The 24,421-nt window shown below is 39.8% G+C and overlaps 1 protein-coding gene across 1 annotated transcript in view; it reads right to left on the bottom strand.

Moving 5' to 3' along the window:
* LOC116424836 (uncharacterized) overlaps nt 1-24,421 on the bottom strand; it is a 581,479-nt gene that overhangs the window by 527,815 nt on the left and 29,243 nt on the right. The window contains exon 2 of the mRNA XM_031971785.2: nt 12,129-12,758. Coding sequence (XP_031827645.1) covers nt 12,129-12,140 — 12 coding nt within the window. The 5' untranslated portion in view covers nt 12,141-12,758. The remainder of the gene's footprint in view (nt 1-12,128; nt 12,759-24,421) is intronic.

The raw sequence follows: 24,421 nt of genomic DNA, 5'->3' as shown, positions 1-24,421 counted from the left end.
ACTATTAAAATTGTACTACTTACATCATACTCTTTAACCCATTGAGTGCTGAATAGTTCCAGCCGAAACGTTACGTGCCGACGGAATATCTTTTTTGCTCGTCTAAAGATCGATGAATTACGTTAATTCGGGCAATTAGTTAAGTTGTAATTCCTCAGATTCACTGAATTAAATAATGCTAAAAAACGTGTATATTAATCACGTACACTTATAATTGTGACCACAGTACGTGTGAGATTAAAAAAACTGAAAAACGCATATGTGCGCTCACAGTCCATAGCAATGACTTTCGCTGGATGCATATGTATATGCGGCCACAGCGCTCGAAGGGTTAAGCTCACCCACTAAAAGAAGATCGTGCCCCTGGGCAACAAGGACAAACCACAAGAGACAAAAGCAGAAGAAAAGGGAACTCGATACTTATGTACTTAACACGTTGACCGCCATTGTGATCACCGATGACCAGAGTTTCCAAATTGCTTAAAAATAATTACAAGAAAAACACTGGTAAATGAAAATACTAGTTACACGAGTAACTAAATAACAGTACAACTTGAGATCCATGCTATCGAATCATTAATAATTAACTCTAAAACCATTCGCCTCCGTCATGAAATAATAGTAATATTATACAAAACCCTAAAAATTATCGTGGCGGTGAACGATTCAATATAAACGAATAGAAATCAGGCGCATTATATCTTTGACTGGGAGAATCGACCAGAACAACCTTGATATCGCGCACGTTTACAGCCTCGTTCTCGTAAAACAATCGAATCTGCACTACATCATATCCTTTAAGCTCGCCCACTAAAAGAAGTTCGTGCCCCCAGACACGAGTCGAACAAATCGCAAGGAACGAAAACGAAAGAAGAAAAAAGGGGAACGAAATCCTTGATATAAACGAATGGAAATTAGGCGCATTACGAGGGGCGCATTCGAGCCACGGAACAAATGGCGTTCACCGTATCGTCTTTGACGCGGGGCATGCATCACTTTCACGAGGACTGGGTCCCGGGCACGCGGGTGATGAATCGCGGCGAGGTGTTCTTTCATTTTTCACGCGCCATAGAGCACCGCGAGCCAGGCCGCCGCGCGCCGTGGCGTTCCGTCCACGAGAAAAAAGAAGGGCGCCGCGGTGCGGTGTGGGAAAAGGAACGAAAAAATGTCTATATAAGACCGCGAGAGACCGCGTCCCAGGCCATCTCCACCCTTCGGCGGAATTTATTCCCGGCAGAGGCGTTCACGGCTGTTGAGTATCCCCCGACTGGTTGCCCCGAAGATATATGACCGATAAACGTTCATTTGTGACGAAAGGAAATTTTTATTGACTTCCCCGGCGACGTATCGCCGCGGTAATATCGATATTTATGATGCACTTTAGAACGCGCGCGGGTACAGAACGGGCACAAATAACGTTTAATGTTGCGTTACTCAAACGTTATCGGCGCCCGCGTGATTTTCATACTCGTGACGGGGCCGATCGAGTTTTATCGCGGCCCCAATGAAATTCTATTGTGCGCGCCGGAAGGACGCGAGGACAGGATACGAGCCGGTCCTCTGCGGATTATACTGGGAAATGGCGGACGACCGATGCCCGATTAGCTCGATGAAGCTCATTTTTAGAGGATTATGCGCGGCTTTGCGCGCGTACGTCACCCGAATTTCCATGGAAATTCAGATATTAATTTGACGTATCGGACTGTGTGAAAGTTGCGATAGGTTACGGCGTGTGTGAGTTAATAATTTAGAATTATTCGACTGTACGGGATTTTCTGTGAAAATCGAGTGTAACGTTTGTTGCAGTTGTTTGGTTCGGAAATCATTTTTATAGATTAAGTTGCGACTATGTTGTTAATATTGTTAAGAAATGAGATGTGTTTCAATGAACAAAAGACATTTTCACGAAGAATGAAAGAGATTATTATTATTGTCTGACAATATGACTACATCTAGAATTAATAGTTACAGGAATTAATCGTTATAATATGCAGACTGTTGCAAAAGAATGTAAGAAAACGCTCGCTAAATTCATCCTGACCTTGGAAAAAAATGGCTACAATTTCATATTACTGCATCTTCTTCTATTCATTGCGGGGAAGGAACCATGGGTCCAAACTAACAATTTTCTTGCGAAGTGCTATTAACGTTCCCATGAGTAAAGAACCGCGATATCCAGTGTCTTTTTCTGTTACACGATAGGTCACCGTACTCGACACCACAGGACTTCGTCTTGTGTCAAGTTGCATCACATTTTATCGTTTCACACTATAACAGAACGCAGTTATTGCACTTGCTACCCCAACTACTCGACATTCGTGTAAGAGAAAAGTCCTTTATTCTCCCATGAAAACTTCAACGGCAATTTGCAAATAAACTATTCATCTCAGAACACTCTCTTACAACCTTTTCCATCAAATAAAACGTGTGGAAACACGCTGTAGTGGTCGTGACATATATTTTTAGAACACTCTGTACAATGCATAATATTTCCTTTCTTTCTAATACTTTGACACGCACGTCCATCTTAATAATGCACCTCCTCACTGCACATAAATTGATATACCTACAATACATACTTCACGTATAAATTCATCTGAAATATACAAGCTCGATAAAACAAGATGGATAATAAACATTATTCGTATTACACACACTATATACATGTATATATTACACAATGTACATAAATAAGCTGTCAGACGTTTATTGCGTTTTATAAAAATGTTCATTTTCTATCGCGACAGCTAGGAACGAAGAGGTGTATAAACAGGCCTGATTTCATATTCTCGATTGGCAATGTATATGCACCTATAAATTCTGCGAGGCTACTATAACGTCAACCAGTGTATAACTATTTGCCACGGCAGTATCAGCGACTCTTCGGAGGTATAAACGTATGTCAGAAGATTGTCTCCGGTAACTCTGCACCGTCCACGCGAAATCAGGGAAAGAAAAGCTCAAGGGCACGGCTAAACTATGCAAAAACAGTGCGTTGCATCGAGGAAGGTCACGAGAAACGATAACAGCAGCGTGCAGCATGCTACTTGGTCAGGATACAAATGCGTTTAACACTTTACAGTTCACTGGAGCACGTGATACACCAATAACATCAAGAGATCTAGCTCACTCCCGGTAAATTCCGTATAAATCAATTATCCTAAATTCCAAATCCAGGAATCTCTTAAACAAAATCAGAAATCCTCAATTTTAATCGAGTAGCGGATAAATTGCAACGAAAAATCACTTGACTACTATCATCGCTGTTGCCGTTATTACATTCCCATTTAACACGTTAAGAGCTACGTTGATCCCACGTAGACAATCATATTTCCGTTTATCATCTGCATATTCTAAGCAAGATGGTGAGCAAACTTAAAATATTTCTGGACCATTAAGAGCTAATGCGTCTGGTAAACGCGGCCGATGATGCAGGCCCAACCGATGGCCTCTATTAAATTCGGTTCGACGCTAAATATGCTGATTCGTCGCTGCAGGTGGCAGCGATGGTGGGGGTCGGTAGTGGTGGTAGATTTTAATGGTTACGACGGGGCCCGGAGTTCGTAGTGGAAGGTGACCATGGGGCCGACGACCGATTTTCACGGGAGGAACCGATAGGGGCACACGTGCTGGCGGAACAAGTTCCACCAGGGGGGAGGGGTGGGGAATTTTTTCTCGGTCCGGGGACCGGCCGGGCTCAGCTCGGCTCGGCTCGGCGCGGACGCGCCCGATCGCCGATTCGTCGCACTTGCGAAAAGAACGCGCATATTTATCGTTGTCGTTAATAATGCACCGCGTCGGGGAAAGGACCGCAGGAATGCCTGCGCCCACCCCGCCGCGCACGACGATTTGCTTCGATCTTTGTCAACGATTGTCGAACAAACGTTCCAACAGAATTAAGCGGTACCGCTTTTTGCCTCGCGTTTTAGCCGATAGCGGTGTGCATCGAGGTTTTTAATCATTTGCACTCGAAAGTTTTTCGTTGCAAACATTCAACATCTTCTGATGCGACATGGCGATTCGTTATCATTCTTGTCAACGATTGTCGAACACGTGTCCCAACAGAATGATACTACTGTGTACCGAGGTTTTTAATCCTTTGCACTCAATAGCTTTTTACTAGAAATATTCAACGTTTATTTATGAGATATAGACGACCTTCTTTGAAAGCTGAATAGAAATCACATGGAAATTATTAAACGAAGCTATATTAGTTCAATGTTCTACATATTGATGTGTTATACAAAGTTTAATGTTAAATATCCAACTTTCGAATTTGATTTTATCAAATTAAGTGACGAATAAGAATCGTCTTTCGAGTGCAAAGGGTTAATATCAGAATGTTAAGAGCTTAAGTAAGAATGAAGAATGTTTTTCAAGCAGGGGGTTTTCAGTGCGACGCTTACTGTTGGAATTGCGGTAAAATTAGATGATGTGAGCAGGTGTGTTGGGTTGGAAATAAATTGGTAAGACTGGTTACCGTACGATGAATTGAACGAAATGAGAATGTCTTTTGTTTTCTTGTCTCTAGACGTAAATTCGAAATAGACTGCGAAAAGTGTGTGTCGTATGACTCAGACGAGCTAGTTGCTTTCTTAGAAGCAGATTTTTCGAATAGCGTAAATGAACCAGAGAAGTGCAATTTCTATAACTGCATTCCATCGATTAATTGCTTACTAGATTTCAAAAAGTTTGATTAGCATAAAATCAATCTTGAATTTTCTTACGTCTTAAGCGATTGAAGTGTAAGTACTATTATGTAGAAAAACTAGTGACCTTATCTTAAGGAATTAAATCTGCATAACGATACATGAAGCGATCTGACAGTTACATAACTACAATTATATGCGATTATAGTTGCTACAAGTGACTATAAGTAAGTACAAGTAACTTCTCAACAGAAAGGTTACATGTTAAATGCAACAAACACTATAATTAATATCTAATTTCCACTTACAAATAAATTACAGTCTCCTTTCTACATTTGTACACATAGATAGTCACTAACAACTACAAGACGAATGTAACATTAACAAATGAAAAAGAAAAAAAAAGCAAATTTCCTAATTAAAATCATACAAATTTAACGTTAACAAATAAAAAAAGAAGAAAAACAAATTTTCCAATTAAAATCATACTCTCTCCTCTACACCCATGCCTCTAATCACCAATAACCGGAAGACAAACGTAACATTATCATGTAAACAAAAAAGAAAAACAAATTGTCCAATTAAAATCATACTCTCTCCTTCACATTGGTACCTATAATCACCAATGACCAAGAAGACAAATGTAATATGAAGAAGTAAAAAGAGAAGAAAAACAAATTTTCCAATTAAAATCATACTCTTCCCTCGACATTCATGCATGTAATCACCAACAACCGCAAGACGAATGTAATATTGATAAATAAAGAAAGAAGGAAAGCAAATTTCCCAATCCGACTCCCAATCTCAATCACCGAAGAATCCGGCTCAACGAAATACCTCGGGAGACACAAACAAGCACCAAAAATCCCTGCAATTTCCCGTGTTTACTCTGAACATATCCGAGCAGCGGGTATATAATGGCCCCCGATTTAATTCCGCCACGGTCGACACCTTAAACGCGGACGGTACAGCGTGTTACGCAAATTGGCCGGCGCGCGGAGGCGCGCGCATAACTTCCGAGAGGTAATGCCGAGCCGCTAATTAAGAAAAGCGGGATAAATGATCTCCGCGGCGGCTGTTCGGAACTGTTCGATTTCTTCGAGTTGCGCCATCCCGTCCGGTTATTCTTGGTGTCGAATATTTTCAAGGGACGGAAAGGAGCAGGACTTCGGGAACCGAGGAACGCAAAACTAAAGAAATTCGGATTTCGACTAAACGTAATCGAACTATTTATTCCTAACAATTCAAACGAGATCATCAGTTGGTAGTAATCTATACTGGAAAATCAGTTGACCGCGGTAAGTACCACTACAACTACGGTATGACTATTAGCCTTATAACTGACCGTTTTATTGGAACAAGCTATTTAATAAGTTTCTTTAAACGACAGTTTCGAAACAAATCTTTGCTGGATTTGCTGTTTCAAGATTGTGGATGCTACGAATATTGAAAGATTTGTTAAGAAATCCTCAACCACTGGTTCTTATTCAATAACTACCGACGGATAAAGCGTCAATTGCTAATTACAGGTAGTAATTCGCAATCAACTAGAAAGTTGTGTTTTAATCGTCGATTTTCACCAGTAATTAGATTACATTTAGCTAAAGTCCGAAGAAGAGGGCTCGAGGCGAGCGCGGCGGGTAGATCCAACGGGCGGGTTACGGGTCAGCCACGGTGGAGCATTAATAATCGTTTACAATCTTTAAAGCAGGGTGTGGCGAGTGCGTTAACCCTCCTCTTCCTCCTGTTCCTTCTGTTCCTCGTGTTCCTCCTGTTCCTCTTGCTCCTCCTGCGCCGTCCTGGTTCCCCTCTACTTTTTCTTACTCCCAAGATATGGTCCGTGACTGCAGCGGCGGGCCCAAGTCGGGCCCGGGCCGGACCCGCGTGCAAAACACGATGAAAAAGAGTCCTCGAGCTCGCTCCGTAAACCAGTTGGACGTATATATCGTGGAAAAGGATAATCAATGGTGAAAGGACACATCGGGCCGCGGGTAGTCGTTTTATCGCGATGACGATTCGGCTGCCACCGCGAAGCAGAATTTACGGGAGGATTATTGAAAATCGCCGCGCGTCGATCGCGAATCGATTGCGAATTGTCGTTTCAACCTGTTCGTTACCGTTTAATACACAAGGTTTAATACACTTAACGCCACGCGGCTGGGTCCTTTGGCGTCTTCTTTCGGCGAGTCGCGCAACTCTTTCGCCATTCGTTCGTGTGTATATTTGAGAACGTACGTTCTCGATAAAGAGAATTTATGCCATCGCTGTGAGTTGCGGCTGCGGAAAGTAACGAACGTTTAGATACACTGGGCGTTCGTTTAGGAAGCGAAGAATCGAAACCGTGAAATCAACGTACAGAGGAAAAACTGGATAAACCTGACCCTTGATTTACGCGGACTCTTTTTATTCGAGTTTCCGTTTTACGCGGTAAATTTTTACGCGCGATCTTAATTTATGCGCTTAGAAAATACGATTTCCCTGCAAAGTTTTGTTTACCGAATCCCGCGAACACGAAGGCTTGGCTACTGTTTCTAGGAAGGACCGAGGTGGAGCGTGCGGCCGATTCCCCTTATCCCTGTGCACTTTGAATTTTTCATTACTCTCTTTGTCAAGCTATATGAAATAAATATGTATTTCTAAAACTTATATATATATAATACTAGCTTTTATTTTCAACAGTTTTTCTTTTGTACTGGCAGACTTTCTTTACACGATTTACATTCACGTGAAACAAATCCACGTGGAACGGATTTTCACGTAAATCAACGGTTAGGTGCGCACAGAATGTAATACAACAGTTCAATGAGATTTACGTTTGCTCTGTTTACGCGAAGATAACTAACTTTCTATGTCAAAGTGTTCACCGCTTCTGACAATGTAAGATTGGCAGCAACCGAAAGTAGAATTTATTGTCCTACGAATTTCAATTTCTTTTGTTTTCTGTTGGTTCATAGATTAAAGATAAGTATTGGTCACCTTTTCCTACGTTATATCCTGATAGCCGTAAATTTGGGTTCCCTCGTATCTTATATTTTTGTTAGAATATTTGGTATAGTTTTAAAGCATTTGGAACAGATAGAAATTGTGGTTTCTGAAAATAGATCTGCCGATCGCTTTGGAAATTACAATGTTGTCTTGGGAATTGAAAAAAATCTTACAAACTATAGCATCGTCTTAAAAATGGCAGTATTATCTTAGAAGCTATAGTATCATCTCAGAATCTAGAGCAGCCCTGTCCAGCCGCTTGCCCGTACGAGCAACCCGTAATGCCGCAAAGGTGCCTGTTTTCTCCATAGTGCAGCTCCGACGAGTTGGCAGACTACCCACAAGTTGAAAAGCCACAGGGCGCATGATCGTTATTGGCCGCGTGGCAGTAACAAAGGACAGAAGCGAAACTGAGTGCGACGGAGTGAGATGTAACAATAGAGACCCAAGTTGCCGGCACTATGAATTTTGATCTCTATCGTTAAATTCCACTTCGTTGCACTCAATCTCGTTTCTGTCCTTTGTTATTGCTACGCGTCAATAACGATCATGCGTCAAAGACTGAGACGACATGAAGATCACGAATGGAAGAATCCCCCTGCCCCTCTTACTTTTCAGCTTGGTGGTAATCTGCCAGCTCGTTGGAGCAGCACTATACCACTTTGCAAGTAAGTACGCAGTAGTAATCGCTTGTCTTAAGGCTCTAACACGCGAACCTGAATACAAGTGTATTTCCCCCATTTTGGGAACGTTGCCCATGGCTTTGCCCAAAGCTCTGCCCAAAGCTCTGCCCAAAGCTCTGCCCGTGGGTAACAGAAGCTGCCATTGCTCGCGAAAAGGCCTGTTGGACAGGTCTGATCTAGAGTATCGCCATAAAAACCTCAATATCACCTTTGAGAATACAGTATCTAATAATATGTTACCTTAGGAAATACACTAACACCTTCAGAACCAAAGTATCGTCTTGAAAACTATAGTTGGGAACAACGCTAAAGAAGTCTGATTCCGCCATCGCCTATTGTAACAAATCAGGATTCGGTTTCAAATCTATTAGTTTATGCAACATTCTTTTTTTATTCACACTTTATCTACCGCCTATGATCAGTACAAATATTCCTACATTACCTATATAGTTTCCCTATCACGTTGAAAGGTATGTTTCTATTTGTAAAACTCCATAACTTTAAAATCAAAGTCTGATGGAATCTCATTATGTTGTTTTGATTTTTTTTGTTTTAGAACAGCGTAATTTTAATAGGTTGTCAGTTGTTAAGTATTCGGAATCTAAAAATCGGTTGTTAGGCTCGCGGTAGATAAAATATTAAGATCATAAAATATACTGATAATATTTAGTCGATAAAACCTGGGACACCCTGTATATCACGGCTGAGAGTTACGACGCGAATTCTCGCTAACTTCCACCTACCTCGCGACCTCCTACAGGTGAATCTTTTTCGGTGGAAAGTAAACAAGTTTGTTGCGCGCGATGTTTATTTAATTGCATGTTGTCATGGATCTGATTGAATTTATGGGAAAGGAATTTCAGTGTGCAACACATCTGCGGGGCGCGATGGTGGCTTCCGTTCCGCGCGTCGCCGGTGTTTGGTCATTTTCAAGCTGCGAGCACGTCGCCTCCCGCGTTAAAGCGCAAACATGTCTTTCGATTCAGTGATATTTATCCGTTATTCGGTGATATTTATCGACGATTCGGTGAATTGATCCGGAGAGCGGCTTTCTTTAAGGTTATCGATCCGGGTCCTCGTGTAATATTCGCGTAACTGATTGCTGGCTAATTTTCAAGACTTCGAGGATAATGTATGATGATGGGACGTCTCGGGCCTCGGTTCCTTCTTTCACCTTTTCCCTTTTCTTTTCTTTTTTTTGACAATTATGATACCAATTTCACTTCATCAAGGAATTTTTATTTTCATTCGAGAGAGTAACATTTTTTCTTTACGTTGATAATGAAGAGCATCTAGGAACTGATTAAAAATTGGCACGGGTTTGTAACGATATTCTTCGTTTACTAAGTTACTACGTACTTTATTAAGTTACTGTGTTTGCTATACATTAGATATCAATTTCGAGAATGATAGTTTATTCAGTAATAAGTATTCGTTATTTTTGAAAAATTTTTATTCCATCCCTATTTAGTTGAAAACACTCATCGCTTCATTCCAAAATGTTAAGTACAGTTTAAGCTACTCAATATTAACACGTTCCGTGCCGGACCATTTTTTTAAGACTTTCCCTTCAGGTCGTATGGGGCTTATACGACCCACATTTTTACAATCGATTAAAATTAAATAACCACAGTATACATAATATTAAAATACCTATCTTTGACTCTAAAATAAATTTTTTAAAAAGTTCTTCGTTTTTCAATGAGAATTCATTTTCGGTCTGAACAGAAAATTCAACGTGGGTCGTATACGCCCCACGCAGCACGGAACGTGTTAAATACCAAGCGGTACACAGTAAATATCGAATAATCTGATATTACCGTGATATTAATTTATTTAACAATTCCCAATAAAGTTGGTGATTTCGGTCGACCTCCATAACTCAAGATGGTAGCCCGTAGAGACGAGCGAAGAATATAAAACAACCTGTGAAACGCATTTCGCGAATATGAAATACATTTCTCGAAACGAGAAATATTCGGCGAAACGACGAACAGGAAACTCCGACTACGTTCCAACGTTTACATGAGCCACGGATTTCGGCGCGGCCGTTTGATCTGGAAACGGTTACGGCGACGGCCGGAGAATATAACCGCGAGCCGAGTTACGGGGAATGAATCGTGTGACGAGGCGGAAGTTCGCGATACTTTCGGTAGTCCTTGTTTATCGATATTTACGAGACAGTTTCAGTTCTCCGAATTCGCCATTATCGAGTGTTCCGTTTAAGCTGAGCCGCCTTCGATAATCCAATGATCCGCGATATGAAACGATACGGCGGCGCATAAAGATAACGTTCCGGTGCGCATCGGCGAAGTGTCGATGTCGCATTATGCAAATTGCACGTGACACGTGCTATATTTCGTGGAAGTTGCGGAGGCGCATCCAGTGATGGAAGGAACTTTGCATAAAATCCGCTGTGCCCGTAACGGGTTCGCCCGCCAATTCATAATTGACCTGCCGACAAGGTGAAATGTAAAAGGCGAGGAACGAGGAGAAATCAACTGTAAAAATCTCGTGAAATCTCTTTCCGAGTTGCTCGGGACTAATTTCTTTCCCACCGCGGACTCCTCGTTAAGGGGCTCTTCCGTTCTAGAGAGCCCGGGAGAAAAATCGATATCTTCCTTTTTTTTCTTACATTCCTCCGATATCTGTACACACTTGAATTCCCGAGAACGTATCCTCGACACGATTTTGTATAATTTGTAACGTTTTAAGAGTTATGGAAATTGCAACAACTCGGCATTAATGTTAATGACATGTGGACACGAAATGTCATGGGGTCGGATGTTGTAAATCGATAATCGTTCTTTTATTAATTATCCTTTAAAATTTATAACTGCACTTTGAGCATTTTCTATGCGACAACTCAGTGCTTGTACATTCGAATTGGTAACTGAATATTTCTCAATTTAAGAAAGTAATAGAAATCATTAAATTAGTTTTTTATAAACGCGGTATTCGCAAGAAATAATGGTAAAATCTTACGTTCATTGATATCCATCTAGTGTAATTGATAGTGCAATATATTTGTTAAGAATTGATTTCCGTAATGAGAGTAATACGAGTAATGGGAATAAAGATTGAAACAGATTGCAACAACAATCAGCACCGACAGCTTGACAAAGCAAATCCGCAAAAATTTGTCAGAGAGAAAAAAAGAGGACTCCGCGATCTGTTTAATAAATAATAAGATCCTCTTTATGATCGTAACATAGCGAAAAAGAATGAGCGATATAAATACCTATATTAATTATATTCAGTGTAAAGTCATTCACAAAACTTTAACTACGCGTCTATCCCAAAACACTTTTCAATCTAATTATACATTTTCTTTTTTAGAAATTCATTACCTATCTAAAATTAATAAACATAGTAATAAAACTTATGTTATTTCTTTCCAATTGCTTGTAATTTGAACAAACTGATTCTGTAAAAATAATTCTAGTGCTAATCGAGTCCTCGATTTATTACTTTCCAATCAAAGGAGAAATCCTACTATAACTGCCAACGAAGAATAAAACATTCAGACCATATTTGTTCAAACTCAAAGATGCACAGAATCGTATAAAAAAGCTCAACTAGAAACTTCTATTCGATTCCTCAAGAAAGATTTCAAAAATTACTTCAGTAAAATGCGTCTAGATTATTAGACTCTCAAAAAAGGCTAAAAACGAGAGAGAACGTGAAAGACAAAAGATCAAACGCCTCTTCCGCGAGCCAGGAACACGATATTCCTAGAAACTCGTCGAAAATAATGGGCAATAAGTGACAAACCGTGCACGAATTAGCAGAAATAGACGCGATGACTCACCATGAAAACCATGAACCTTGATTGCAGGTTGGCGCTCTCGAAGTAAGTCAGCGTTTCCAGCCACCGTGTTCGCCTGTGTTACGCTGTTCACTTCCTTTCTCCGTTTCGATCCTTTTTCCTGGTGTATATTAATTCACTTCACAGCCGAGAAATCGATCGGTCAGTTCGCTACGGTGATCACGAGCCGATCGCGCTGTCGGGATTCGTTGGTGATACGTGGCGTTGCGCGCGCGTGTTTCTTTCGAAACGCGTGGTCACCGGTTCGAAATGAGAAAAAAATGAAAGAAACGAGACGGCGAAATAATTCGGGGAAAACCGGACGAACGAGCAACAAATCGTGATCGCGGGGAAAGATAACGGAAACAATTACGAAACGATGAGACGTGTCCCTTTGTTGCTTCTTCGATTACTTCTCTAAGACGTTCGCGGAAGGAGGTGCCCGGCGGCGAGCAAACGTCGTCCCGGCGGACGATTTATTCAGAAACTGGCGTTACAGTGCCTATTTAATGTTTAACTATCTAACTTATCAATTGGCTATATCGGTAGGTAGCGACAGATACAGATACTGGCTCTCTACTGGCATCTGATTGGCATACTGGCATGAATACTGGCCCGTTCGGCGTACGTCACCTGGAACATACAAACGCGCGTATCAGCATTAGAAATTAGTCGGGCACGTTTGCGGAAAACTTAACCGGTAACGGCGAGTTTGATCACGCCAGTTTTTCCTCCCGACTGAATCAAAGTTCTCGGCCGGAAACCGGTAAAAACGAGAACCTCGGTCAGCGGAAAAACTCGGGGCCTGATGTTCCACCGCGCGCGTTTAATTAATACTTCATTTAATTAAGATTCCGATCAAGTGTGAATATCGCTGAACTTGTAATAACACGGCGTTAGGAAGATAACGTTACAAGGAAACGTCGGATGACAGAATTTAACTAGGAATCTTGATATCAACGACCAAAATATTTGCGTCCGTGTAAATGAATAAATTTCCATACACTATTTGTTTATAAAGCATGGAATCACGAAAAAGTGTTGGAAACATGGAAATCCGGAGAGATTTTGTTAAATCGTTGCGTCAACGTAATAAATTGTAGAGATGAAGATACAATACGAAAATAGGTATCTTTACTTATTGTTATAAGACAAAGAGTTAATTTGTATTTCAAATATTTTATTTAGAAATGTAGAAATTTAATTTGTATTCAAAGTCGATAACTTTTACAATTTCTTATTATTAACTCAAATAGGATTTTTTGGAATTTTCAAATAGAACGTATCAAATTAAATTTTTATGTTAGTATCACCTCTTGATTTTCATTCCAGAAGTATATTTCGAAGTAAGATAATGGACATATCTGAGTCAAGTTGTTTTATACAATATTTATAGCATAATAATATTGTGCGAACTATATAACGAATTAGAACTACCGTGTTCATTCCATATGAACAACTAAACAACGATCCCGAAAGTAGTAGTAAATTTTCTTTAATAGGTATGTACGTTTCCTGCTTGCAATCTTTCTTCGTGATTCCTGGTATAATTACGCGCCAAATTTTCCACTGCAATCCGTCTAATAAATTACAAACCTAATAAACTTTTACAATCTGTCCAATAAGGACATTGTATATTAATCTATCCTACTTAACTCTGTAATTATACTGCAAATATAACACGAGCAAACATAATCTTACTCAATTACTCCTGTATCGTCATTTTCTACGCAAACTCTACATCGTTCAGTAAATAAAAACAAACAACAACGTATACAAGTAAAAGTCTTCCATCTAAGTATAATTCCGATCGTCTATTATCATTAAACCGCCAATCTTCACGGGAACTCAAATTGTGAAGAACACGATTCAAAAAATCAAATTACGATAGAAAATTGTTCCCAACATGATAAAAACCACACTACGTCTTGACTATTTTACATGCTTTTTACGTATCTTGCGCTTCGTATGCAATTTGCTCTTTCAAATCTTCCATAAACGCATAAAACACTGCAGTCCCATTAATATAATACGATCGAAAATCGCAAAAAACGTTGCAATCGCGAAGTCGTCGACAGAATCGTTCGTCCATCTATCACCGATCACCGATCGAGTCACTATGAAACAAAAAGGGGCCAGAAAAAATACGTAACGGGTGGGACATAATAATGAGCAAACGCAATAGGATCATTTTGTTGGGCGCGGTCGAATGTACCGGGCCGGGCCTGTGACGCACCCGGTCTTTATTTAAATCATTCGATCCGTCACGCTATAATCGATTAACGTTAATAGCCATGGAAATAGAGCCGGGCACCGAGATGCACAATTTCTAGCCACCGCACCCAGCGCGCGAGAACACTTCTCCCGTTTCTCGAACACGCGTGTAGTACTTACGCGCGCGTCTACTGCGCACACGTACGTATCTATGTATAGATATAATACCTGCAGGCCAATCAGCCGCGAAACATTTTGTCCATTAATTAACGTTCCTCTATACACATTAGATAAGATTGTTATCGGACCGTTTGCGAGAAAATTTCCATGTTATCTGATCGGTCGTGCTTTTCTCTCAGCCCCCGCCTCCGGCCCGCCTCTATTTGATCTGTTGTTATTAATACACCGTGTAATTTGCGGAAATACTCTATGCTTTTCTGCCCGGCTGATACTTTAATTACGAGTCGCTGGGAATGACTTTATCACCCGGCTAAGTAACCGGCCCGAGTATTAAAAGCTCCGACGCCGCGCGTTCCAGACAATGTTTCCACAAAGTTCGAACGATTCGCGGTACTGATTAAACGTAACGCGGATCGCCGAGGAGATATTGAATTTTTCATATTGTTGTTTTGTAATACAATCGAGCGAGAGTGGTCTTGAATGGATAGATTGTCGACTGATAACTCTTCGAATGTTTGAAAAAGAACTCGAGTCTGTGAACTAAGACTGCCGAAGATTATGTTTAAGATTGAAACAATGTTTCAGAAAATGATCGGTTACAGGGAATGTTGATTTTATGGGAGTAATATAAATTTCGAATGGCAAATGATTTCGTTGTTTGCTTATTTCGAAACTTACAAAACGTGTAATTAAAATGAAACAATTGAAAGATTTCACTTTAAGAAATCACATTTGTTTGAAGAAAAAACCTTTTTCTGTCAAGTTTGTTGATAAGAGATTTTTGTTCAAGACCTCTTAATATAACGAAGAAGGTAATTGTTATAGTACGGAAAGACTTTTCGTATTATGGGACGATCATGACGACAAGAGAATGTTAATTTCCTTTTACAAGCTGAATGTGGAATTATTTTTATAGAATCGTTTCTTGTGACTTTTTAATAACTGTACCATATCTCTTCCATCTCCGGAGATATATTTAACTCTATGATCACGTTAATATAAATTAAAGGGAAAAAACCATGTTCTCATACTATGCTGCAGCTACAAATTGTCTAGCCAATGAAATAATCTGAAAACGATACAGGCGAACGAGATGAATTGTCAGAAGATTGCGTCATTATTTCATCGTTTGTGCGCGAGATACTCATTTTCAAAATAACTGCTCAAAATAAAATAACAAAATTGCATTTGAACAAGCTAAAAACGAAGCTAACATTTCGAACATTGTTTCCTGAAATCTAGCAAGGTCTGGTTAGCTGGATCGCGCAAAAAACGGATCGAGTAGCCATTAAACCGCAAAAGAGCTTAATAGTTACCAGTAGTATCTCATCTTTCGAAGTAAGAAACATCGTCATTATTTAGAAATCAGATTGAATTACTAAAAATAGACGACGAACAAGTCTTATCTGGTATAGAAACCCACAATCGTTCGGGTATAAGGAAAAAAGCAATAGTACGGATTCTCGTTTCCTGATAATCCCGAGATTTTTCGTGTATATTTGAAGGCTTCCTACGGATTTTTTCGAAACGTTAAAGACCGTCTAAACCGCAGCCTATTTCCTGCGCGTGCGACTCGTGTATGGAAAACGCAAAGTAGCTAGATTGCGTTTCATGGCTCGCACTTTGCGGCCGTTGTCTCAAGGAAACGATCTACGTTAACGGTGAATTCTAGATCCGGCACGCATAATACAGTGCAAACAATTCGTACAGTGCACGCATGTGTTCGCGCGCGTCTGTGCGCGTGCGTGAATGCGCGTTTGCGTAAAAACCGCATTGGTATTCGCACTTTCGTTGGTGCACTTTCACGGCGGGCTCGTAACGGTAGCCCTTGCACTCCTGCAACCGTAATGAAATTCTCGATGCAGAGGAGATCGCGAGCCGACGAGTCTGGAACGCAAAATCGAGATAATTGTGCATGGTGTTCCGTAACAGATGATCCAAGATGAAAGGTAATGATTCCGCGGCGGAAAATAAATAAGAGATCGAACTCGAGCCGAGACGAACCGAAACGCGGCCGCAAATTGATGTTAGAAGGGCCGAACGGTTCATTCATGACCTCTCCCAAGTAAATTTATATCGATGGATAATGATAAGTCTTACTATTAACTGCGTCGGACATCAATCAAACGGAATGTTTAATTTCATTGGTCCATTAATGCTTGTATGTAGTTTAAAAAATGCGAATTCCGAGCCTACCGCGATTGGTACAATCGATTACCGAAATTAACCTTCACTCGGTGGTTCTTATTGTTAACTGCCGATCGTCGATTCGTTCACTGCAAATCTTAATTATTAATTAGTTTATTAAACGTTGATTCCCAGTCGAAATAAAAACTTACGTAACGTCAGGGGTACGAATAAAATTAAAAGTCAAAAATAAAAATGAAACTATCCTCATCGAATTCACCGTTTTGATCAATTATTAAAGTGGAATTTAAAAATGAAACAAAAATTTGTAATGGCTTAATAAGTAACTGTTATACCAATTAAAAACTAAATAATCCATTTAATCGGTAACCTAGTTGTGTCTGTGTCTGTGATTATACATCGGTAAGATGAAAAATTTGATTTTTCATTGCATTATAGTTTTTCAGTGTGCATAACTATAATATCTCCTCGGTGCGGGGAGGTACCTTAATCCTTTCCCACATAAAATAATCTAGCAAAAGAAAGTACCTACACAAAAAGCAAAAACAAAAAAGATAGTGACCTTGAACTCGAAATCACTACGCGTCCAGAATAAGTACTTACATCGGCCGATGCACTATTAAAATCCATTCGTATGTTCCTAATAAAATCTGTATCCACCTTTTACCATTCTAAGGCTATAGCCTGACCCAATTGCACGGGACGCCCCGTATATATCAGCCAATTTGCATACCACGGCGAATATTATTTACGCTAGCAGTTTCTTTAAAACGATTAAATACTTTCTCCCGGCGCGACAAGAAATTAGCCGACCTCGGACAGACAATGCACGCGATGTAAAACAGTTAACAACCATAACGGCGTTCGAGCAATTCACCCACGGTCCCGATAAAACTCGAGTGGAAGTTTTACGGTGTATTTCAGCGACACACGGAAATAGACGACAGAAATAGCGATAGGGTTGCGCCATTATAGAAATGCAACCGGCGGGCAGCAGGCGACCGTGGAATACGCGGTTAGCGGCGATCTAAAATGCAGAGGCGCGCTTCCTAGTACGTGGCCGGCTTCCGCTCGAGTTTCGTTAAATTTCACACGTGCAATACAAGTTCTAATGAACCGTAATAAAAGTTCCAACGAGAGGCGCACCGTAGGAAAGTTCTACGCACATAACTGCAGTTCGCGCCGCGCCGGCCGGCCAACAACGCTGCCGGCCGCAGGTGTAGAAGAAATTATCTGCGCCGCAGTTGCGTAACGCCGTCTACTTCTTAAATAATCAAGTGGCGCTAGTCACGCTTCACGCGAATCACTATTTTTCCGTGGATTCTCGCAAACTCTGGCTTTTCTTGGTCATGTTCTGTTAATATTTTTATACGGCTCACGATACAGTATCGAGACATCGTTTTTGAAAGAGAAATTGTTTTAGCAGCCGATTGAATTAAGATGAAAAGAGGTCGAGTGATATTTTTAGCCTATATTTAACAATGTTCGATGTAAAAAAAATTATTATATTCCTTCGTCTAACTGCTGCGAGAATATTTGCAAAAGTAAAAGACAATAGAATAGACAGTACGAGGGCAACAGTCTTTAACTTTTGACTATTTCTTTAACTTTTCCTGTAACTGTTTCTTATTATCTAATCATCTTGAATGTATCAATGATTAGTGTAACGCATTTGGACCGGGGAGTGCGCAACTGCCCCTAATGGAACGTTTAAACCTTGACATAAGAAGTGAGTTACTTAAAGAGTGGCTGTTTAATATCATTTAGTATTTTTATTATTGATTGCTACAGTTGTAAAAAATGATATATATATTTATAACAGTTAGTAAGAAGCACGTTACGTTCTTGTTAATACAATTTCCGTGGTATCTTCTACCAGTCAGTGTCATTTCTTACACAGCAGTAGTATACTCACTAAAATAGAAATGAAAAATAATTAACTATTCTTAACAAACGTAACTAACAACTTAGCATTTTCATTAACTTTCAATAACACTAAGATAGCAATAAAACAACCTAATTCCCTAGAAATTCCTAAAACCAAGACTTCTTAGATCCTTCTAGCAACCCCAACTTTCACAACTTCCCAACAAACACCGCACCCCAAAAATCAAAATCTTCCAATTACCCCAACACACTGAACATTTCTGCAAAAAGTCACAACCAAATTGTGAAATAACTTGAAAACTGCTAGATCGGGAGATTTAAATTTAGAACCGTGAATCGACAGGCAAACGAAGCCGTAAATAATGAAGCAATCGTACGCGATCCGGCCAACGAATCCGCTAAGCGTTGCCGCGAAAAGCTTCGTTCCTCGGCGAGCTAATTTTAGAAAACGTCTAACCGCGAGCACGAAAACGCATCAGCCGTCCATTAATAATATTCGATCGCGCCAGCGCGCGTCGAGTTCCAAGGGAGGAAACGATTATCGATCTAACCGCGGACCGGGACGATCGATCGCTGTCAGGCCCGTTTTATCGCGAGACAAACACCCTGACGATGCCGACCGATAAAGCTAGACCCCAGAGGCGTCGACAGGCATCAGCTTATCGATCTCGATTCTAAATCATCGCGTCAGGCCCCGGTCTTCGGGCTGAAAAGACGAACAACGTCCGATCCGGCGCAATCGGAGCTGTCTCCCCTTGGTCACCGCTCACGGTTATCGGCCGCAGAGCTGCGGCCTCACTCCGACTCTTAATTGAAAGGTTACGAAACCTACCGTTTAACGAATAAACGGCCGCGCTGCCTGGCTCGGGCCTGAACCTTCTACGCCGGATCGTCTATTATTATACGGGGTGTTCCCGCAGTCGCCAGCCTGTATTTTTCTTGTCAATGATCAGCAAACTGCGGATCTAAGTGCAAGTTCAAATTTTTAGAAACATCATCGAAGAGTTCTGTTAGAAAACACTGTAAGCGCCAAGACTGAGAAATATTCTTTTCCCATTGTTATCTTGTAGTATACAGTTTAAATGTAATTTCCCTTTGTCAAGTAGTCATCAATAATAGTCATTCATAATATTGATCATATTGAAAGACATCGTTACAATGCAAAGTTCAATGTAATATTAGATAACCTTTTTCCTCCTGATTTGATGTTTGCTTCTGTGACCTTTCCTACGAATAATTTTCAATTGGAAAAATAAAAAGACGATGGGAAATGGTTTACCCTAACGAATATTATAAGAAGCACTATACTTTGTTTATTTTATAGATTTATTTTACAGAAACGCGTGAACATTTGTAGTGCAACGATAAGTGTGTACAAGTAGAATATGGATTATCCGGTTTAATTGGATGACTAAGTATCCACATAAATGAAGTCTCGAGAAAAAGTTTTTCAATGTACGTTTGTAAAATTCGATTATATACTTATATTCTGAGGTACAATTTAAGTTTCTAATCAAGTCTCTAGTCGACCTAATTCGCGAAAAATTGCGACTCTGTTAAAAAGGGTTCTACTGTATGAGAAAGGCGAAAGAGAAAGAAGTTTCGCTGTTTTTTAATTAACAATGTAATCGCGGAAGCACGAAACTTTTTCGTTTACAATATTGCTGGAAGAACGATGATTATCTTCAAAGTGTTCTCACAGCCGCTGGACATTTTTTCATCGAAAATGATTAAATACAATATGAAAAGATGAAAATAGAAAAAATTGTACTGTTTTCACACTAACAATGTTGTAACATAAGTAAATAGTATGCGTTTGATACTTTTAGTATAACGTAAGTTGTTTTCGATTTTTAAAATGAAACGTTGCGTATTTTAGTGTATTATAATATGTCAAGTCCGTACTTCTTATAAGGAAGTAGTAAACGTGAAAGAAATTAGAAGATTAATTCGATGAAGGAAATTACAAATGTGATTTTAGGTGAATGGTATTAGGGAATTAATTCGACGAAAGAATTAAATTGGACAATTAGTTCGATGAATAAAAGACAGGCAGGTTTATTGATAAGTGCTATTTAAATGAAAATCAATAAATAATAACTGAATTACGACCTATTATGCTGCAATTTAGTAAATGAGCTGACCATATAAAATGGTCTTAGTTTTCAAGTGCAATATCATGGTTTTTGTTCGTTTAAAGTCGTCCGAATAATTATAAACGGTACTGCATCTTGCATACACACCAAATTTTTTATTTTCGAGGAATGCGGTAAATGACATACTTCCAACTTTATGCCGCAGCACTGACTTATTATTTATAATAAATAAAACATGCTTTTTCACTTAAAGCGTACCGTATACTTTTCTTTTTACATTCTCAAGCAACACAAAAAAATGCATTTCAGTCTACTGATCTAGCTTAAAAATAATGAAATTCATACCTGAATTATCTTAATACCCAAGGGCTATATAATACGTTACACGAAATTATATTTCTAAATGCAGTTCTTCCATTGGGAAGTATAACACTAAACGTACCTGCACTTTATACACAGCAATTCCTGCCCTAACCAAAGAAATAATTGGTTACAAAATAAAGGTAAACAAGTCAGACGATACATCTTTTCTCGTGGAAACAGAAAAGAAACGAAAGGAAAATGGAATCTGAGAAAATGATTAATCGGATAGTATAAGTATTGGCATAAAGCTAAATTGGAGAAAAAGAAACTACAGAATTTTAAATGAAATTTTAAAACCAGTCATTTGATCGGTCGCGGTGTGTTTAGTGTTGAAAGTGTGAAAGAAAAATACGATTCCTTCAATCTGTTCTCGTAGACTTATTTGCGCCGATGAGATTCTTCTATCGATAACATTAAATTCTCATTCGAATCGCGAAGACCGCGATAAATAGTCGCGTCGACGGATTCACGGCTCACCCTGTATGCATTTCTCTTTCAGCGCATATGACTGCGCATAATGGCGCGCGAACGCTCGGTGATATATGGAGCAAATCGTAAAAATCCCCGGTCTGGATTTTCCATAATTTCGCGTTACGCAATACCGCCGATCGTTTGTGCGATTCATTGAATCGGGTTTGATGACTTCGACGTCGACATATTAATTCACCCACCGGAGTTTCGTGAAATGTTACAGAAACCGGACTAGAAAGACTGATTAGACATCAATATTGCATTTCCGTATATTAGACATGCAATGAGCAGCACATTAGCGTTATTACTTCAGTCAGCTAGATGGTTATTGCTTTATCATACTCTGGAAATGGTGTACACTCCGTTCGAGTGTCCATTACTGGTTATTTAGGATTAGAATATTTATGCGCGTTCACTGGAATCTATTATTCAAGTACCCGGCGCAGGCCGCATTCAATAATCCAACAGAAGTGTTCGGACATTATTAGGCGCTGGAAAGGATTTATGTAATTCTTTTTTATGCTCTGAATCCGAAAGAATATTTACCGGTATTCCGCAAAATAAATAAGATAAATATGATAACGCCGGTATACTGTTTGCCATTTCCTTTCAGCGCCTCTATCGTCGACGTACAGTTATAATTAATCCTTCGCGAACGATATCAGGATATACCCGACATTAAAATTTTACTCCCTATCAACTTTTTCTGCGAATATTTCAATAAAATAAGAATTTTCTTCTGCGCGCATTTTTATAGGAATTCCTGAAAGTAAGATAGCTGAACCTGCAGTATAACTCTACATTTTTATGAACCCTCCGCACGTATTCGCGCGTATTCTCCGAAGGGCTGGAGTGTTGATTATATACATCCATGGAGTGTATCGGTGTCTGAAACCCGAAGACAGCGGCGGAAAATCTGTTAAAAGAGATAGGCGAGCTTTTCCTTTTATAAGGAGTCTAATGGAACCCTTAATACGGCGAACAAAGTTCTGCCTGATTCCAGTTTTTCTGAATTACACTCGAGAATCGAATTACAGCGAAATCAAATGAAACAGTATGAGATTCATTCAAACGATTTCAGAAAGAAAATCACGACGAAATTCAAACTGCGATTAATATACTTAGCGAAGATGCAAAACACTTATATTTCTTTGCAATAAAAAAGAATTCAGCGAATTTTACGTCGCACTTACGACATATCTGTCTTTCAGAACATTAATAGCTTGTAATACTGATGCTGAGAATAAAAGGAACGGAAGAATTACTTGTGGTATGGAAATGTTTTAAAACACTAGATTTAAACCTCCCCGATTTCGTAAAACGTTCAAACTGTCATAGCTTTTAACACATTGTTCCCATGTCAATGACTATTATTCTGTAATTAAATATTAATGTGAAACAATCTAAATAAACTTCAATATATTTTATTTATACATAATGAATTGAAATGAAGGTTTTGGACATATCTTTTACATAACTTTGAACATTTTACTTTTACAATATTCTATACTGCCCTGCGTTTCAAAAATTGAAATAACCAATGCAAGTGTAAAAACAAGTTAACTCGTAACCAGCCAACAATGTGTTAAATTACACCATTCTTTAGTATTTATAGTATTTAATTTCAACCGAAAATAATTGAGTAACATTTAATTTTTGTAACTTCCATTTGAGAACTTCCTCTCGAGTCTAACTCGATATTGTATAACAAAGCAGAAAAGCAGGGACTTAACATCGGTATGATCTCGATACCGATGTTAAGCCTGGAAGTAAAAACCGAAATGATATTAATACCGGTATAAGCGAAAGAAGGTTACATCGAAACCGGTATAATACCGAAAACCGATATGAATATCGGTATTGTTACGGATTTTCTAGAAGTCTTGCGTTGAAGATTAAGGATACATTTACGTTAGAACTCCGATAAACGATGAAAGCTGCGATAATAATGAAACGCATACGTAGAAATTTGTTTCTACATTTATTATGTAGTTGGGCAACAAAACAAGCGTCGAGAAACAAATGTATACTGTCATTTCTTTGACATCATTGTCATTCTTATTTGTAATTACCTGCTAGATTGTTCTCAACGACAATCGGGCTACTCTCAGGAACATATTCTTCGCCAATAAGAAAATCCCTTTAAAAGCAATTAATTAAAAAATTCTCACGACAGACAAAACAGTAGAACCGAAATAATACCAGTAAATATAAACTAAAATACACCGGTACAGCCTTCTTGTTCTTATACCGGTATTAATATTATTTCGGTTTTAGCTTGCAGTCCTAATACCGGTATTAAGTCCCTGAGAAAAAGTCGACAAATAGTGAACGCGGACGGAACCGCGAACTCGCGGGGCTACGTGTTCAGTCGGGGGCCATAGTATACGCGCCTCTATAGCTTTATGAATGGAGCAGCACGCGTGCGCGACGACTGGAACAGTTCGAGCCGGCAGCGAAAGTGACCTGCTCTAACTTGTACCTGCTCCGACGCACCGCGCTGTACCGCACCGCACTTCGTATATCGCGGCGTGGCATGGCACGGCGTGTTGCAGAGCGGCGTGGCATGCCACGGCACCACCGCGACGTGGCGTGTACACGCACACGCGCCACAGGCGTAAGAACTGCCTCGGATAATTGCACCGACCGGCGAACCGCTCGGTGGACGCTATCCGAGCGAGGGCAGCGCTGCAAGTGCGAAACGCACCGCGGGGTGCCGTGAATGGTAGTCCCGGCGATCGTTCTGCGGTTCGAAGATGAAACCGACGAGCACCCCGCGGCAGGTTCTGCTTTGCCGAGAGGTAAGGAACCTTTGTTAACCCCCTGCACTATCATTTCTTACAGACTGCACGCGGCCGAATTATTTTATTGTTCAAAATTCATTAGAACCATTCTTGTTTCCTAACTGTTGGTCGCGGTGTTTAGTCATTTGGATTA

The sequence above is a fragment of the Nomia melanderi genome, chromosome 5, assembly GCF_051020985.1.
Source record: "Nomia melanderi isolate GNS246 chromosome 5, iyNomMela1, whole genome shotgun sequence".
In the NCBI taxonomy this organism is placed as follows: Eukaryota; Metazoa; Arthropoda; class Insecta; order Hymenoptera; family Halictidae; genus Nomia; species Nomia melanderi.
This window is presented reverse-complemented; position numbering and strand designations above follow the sequence as displayed.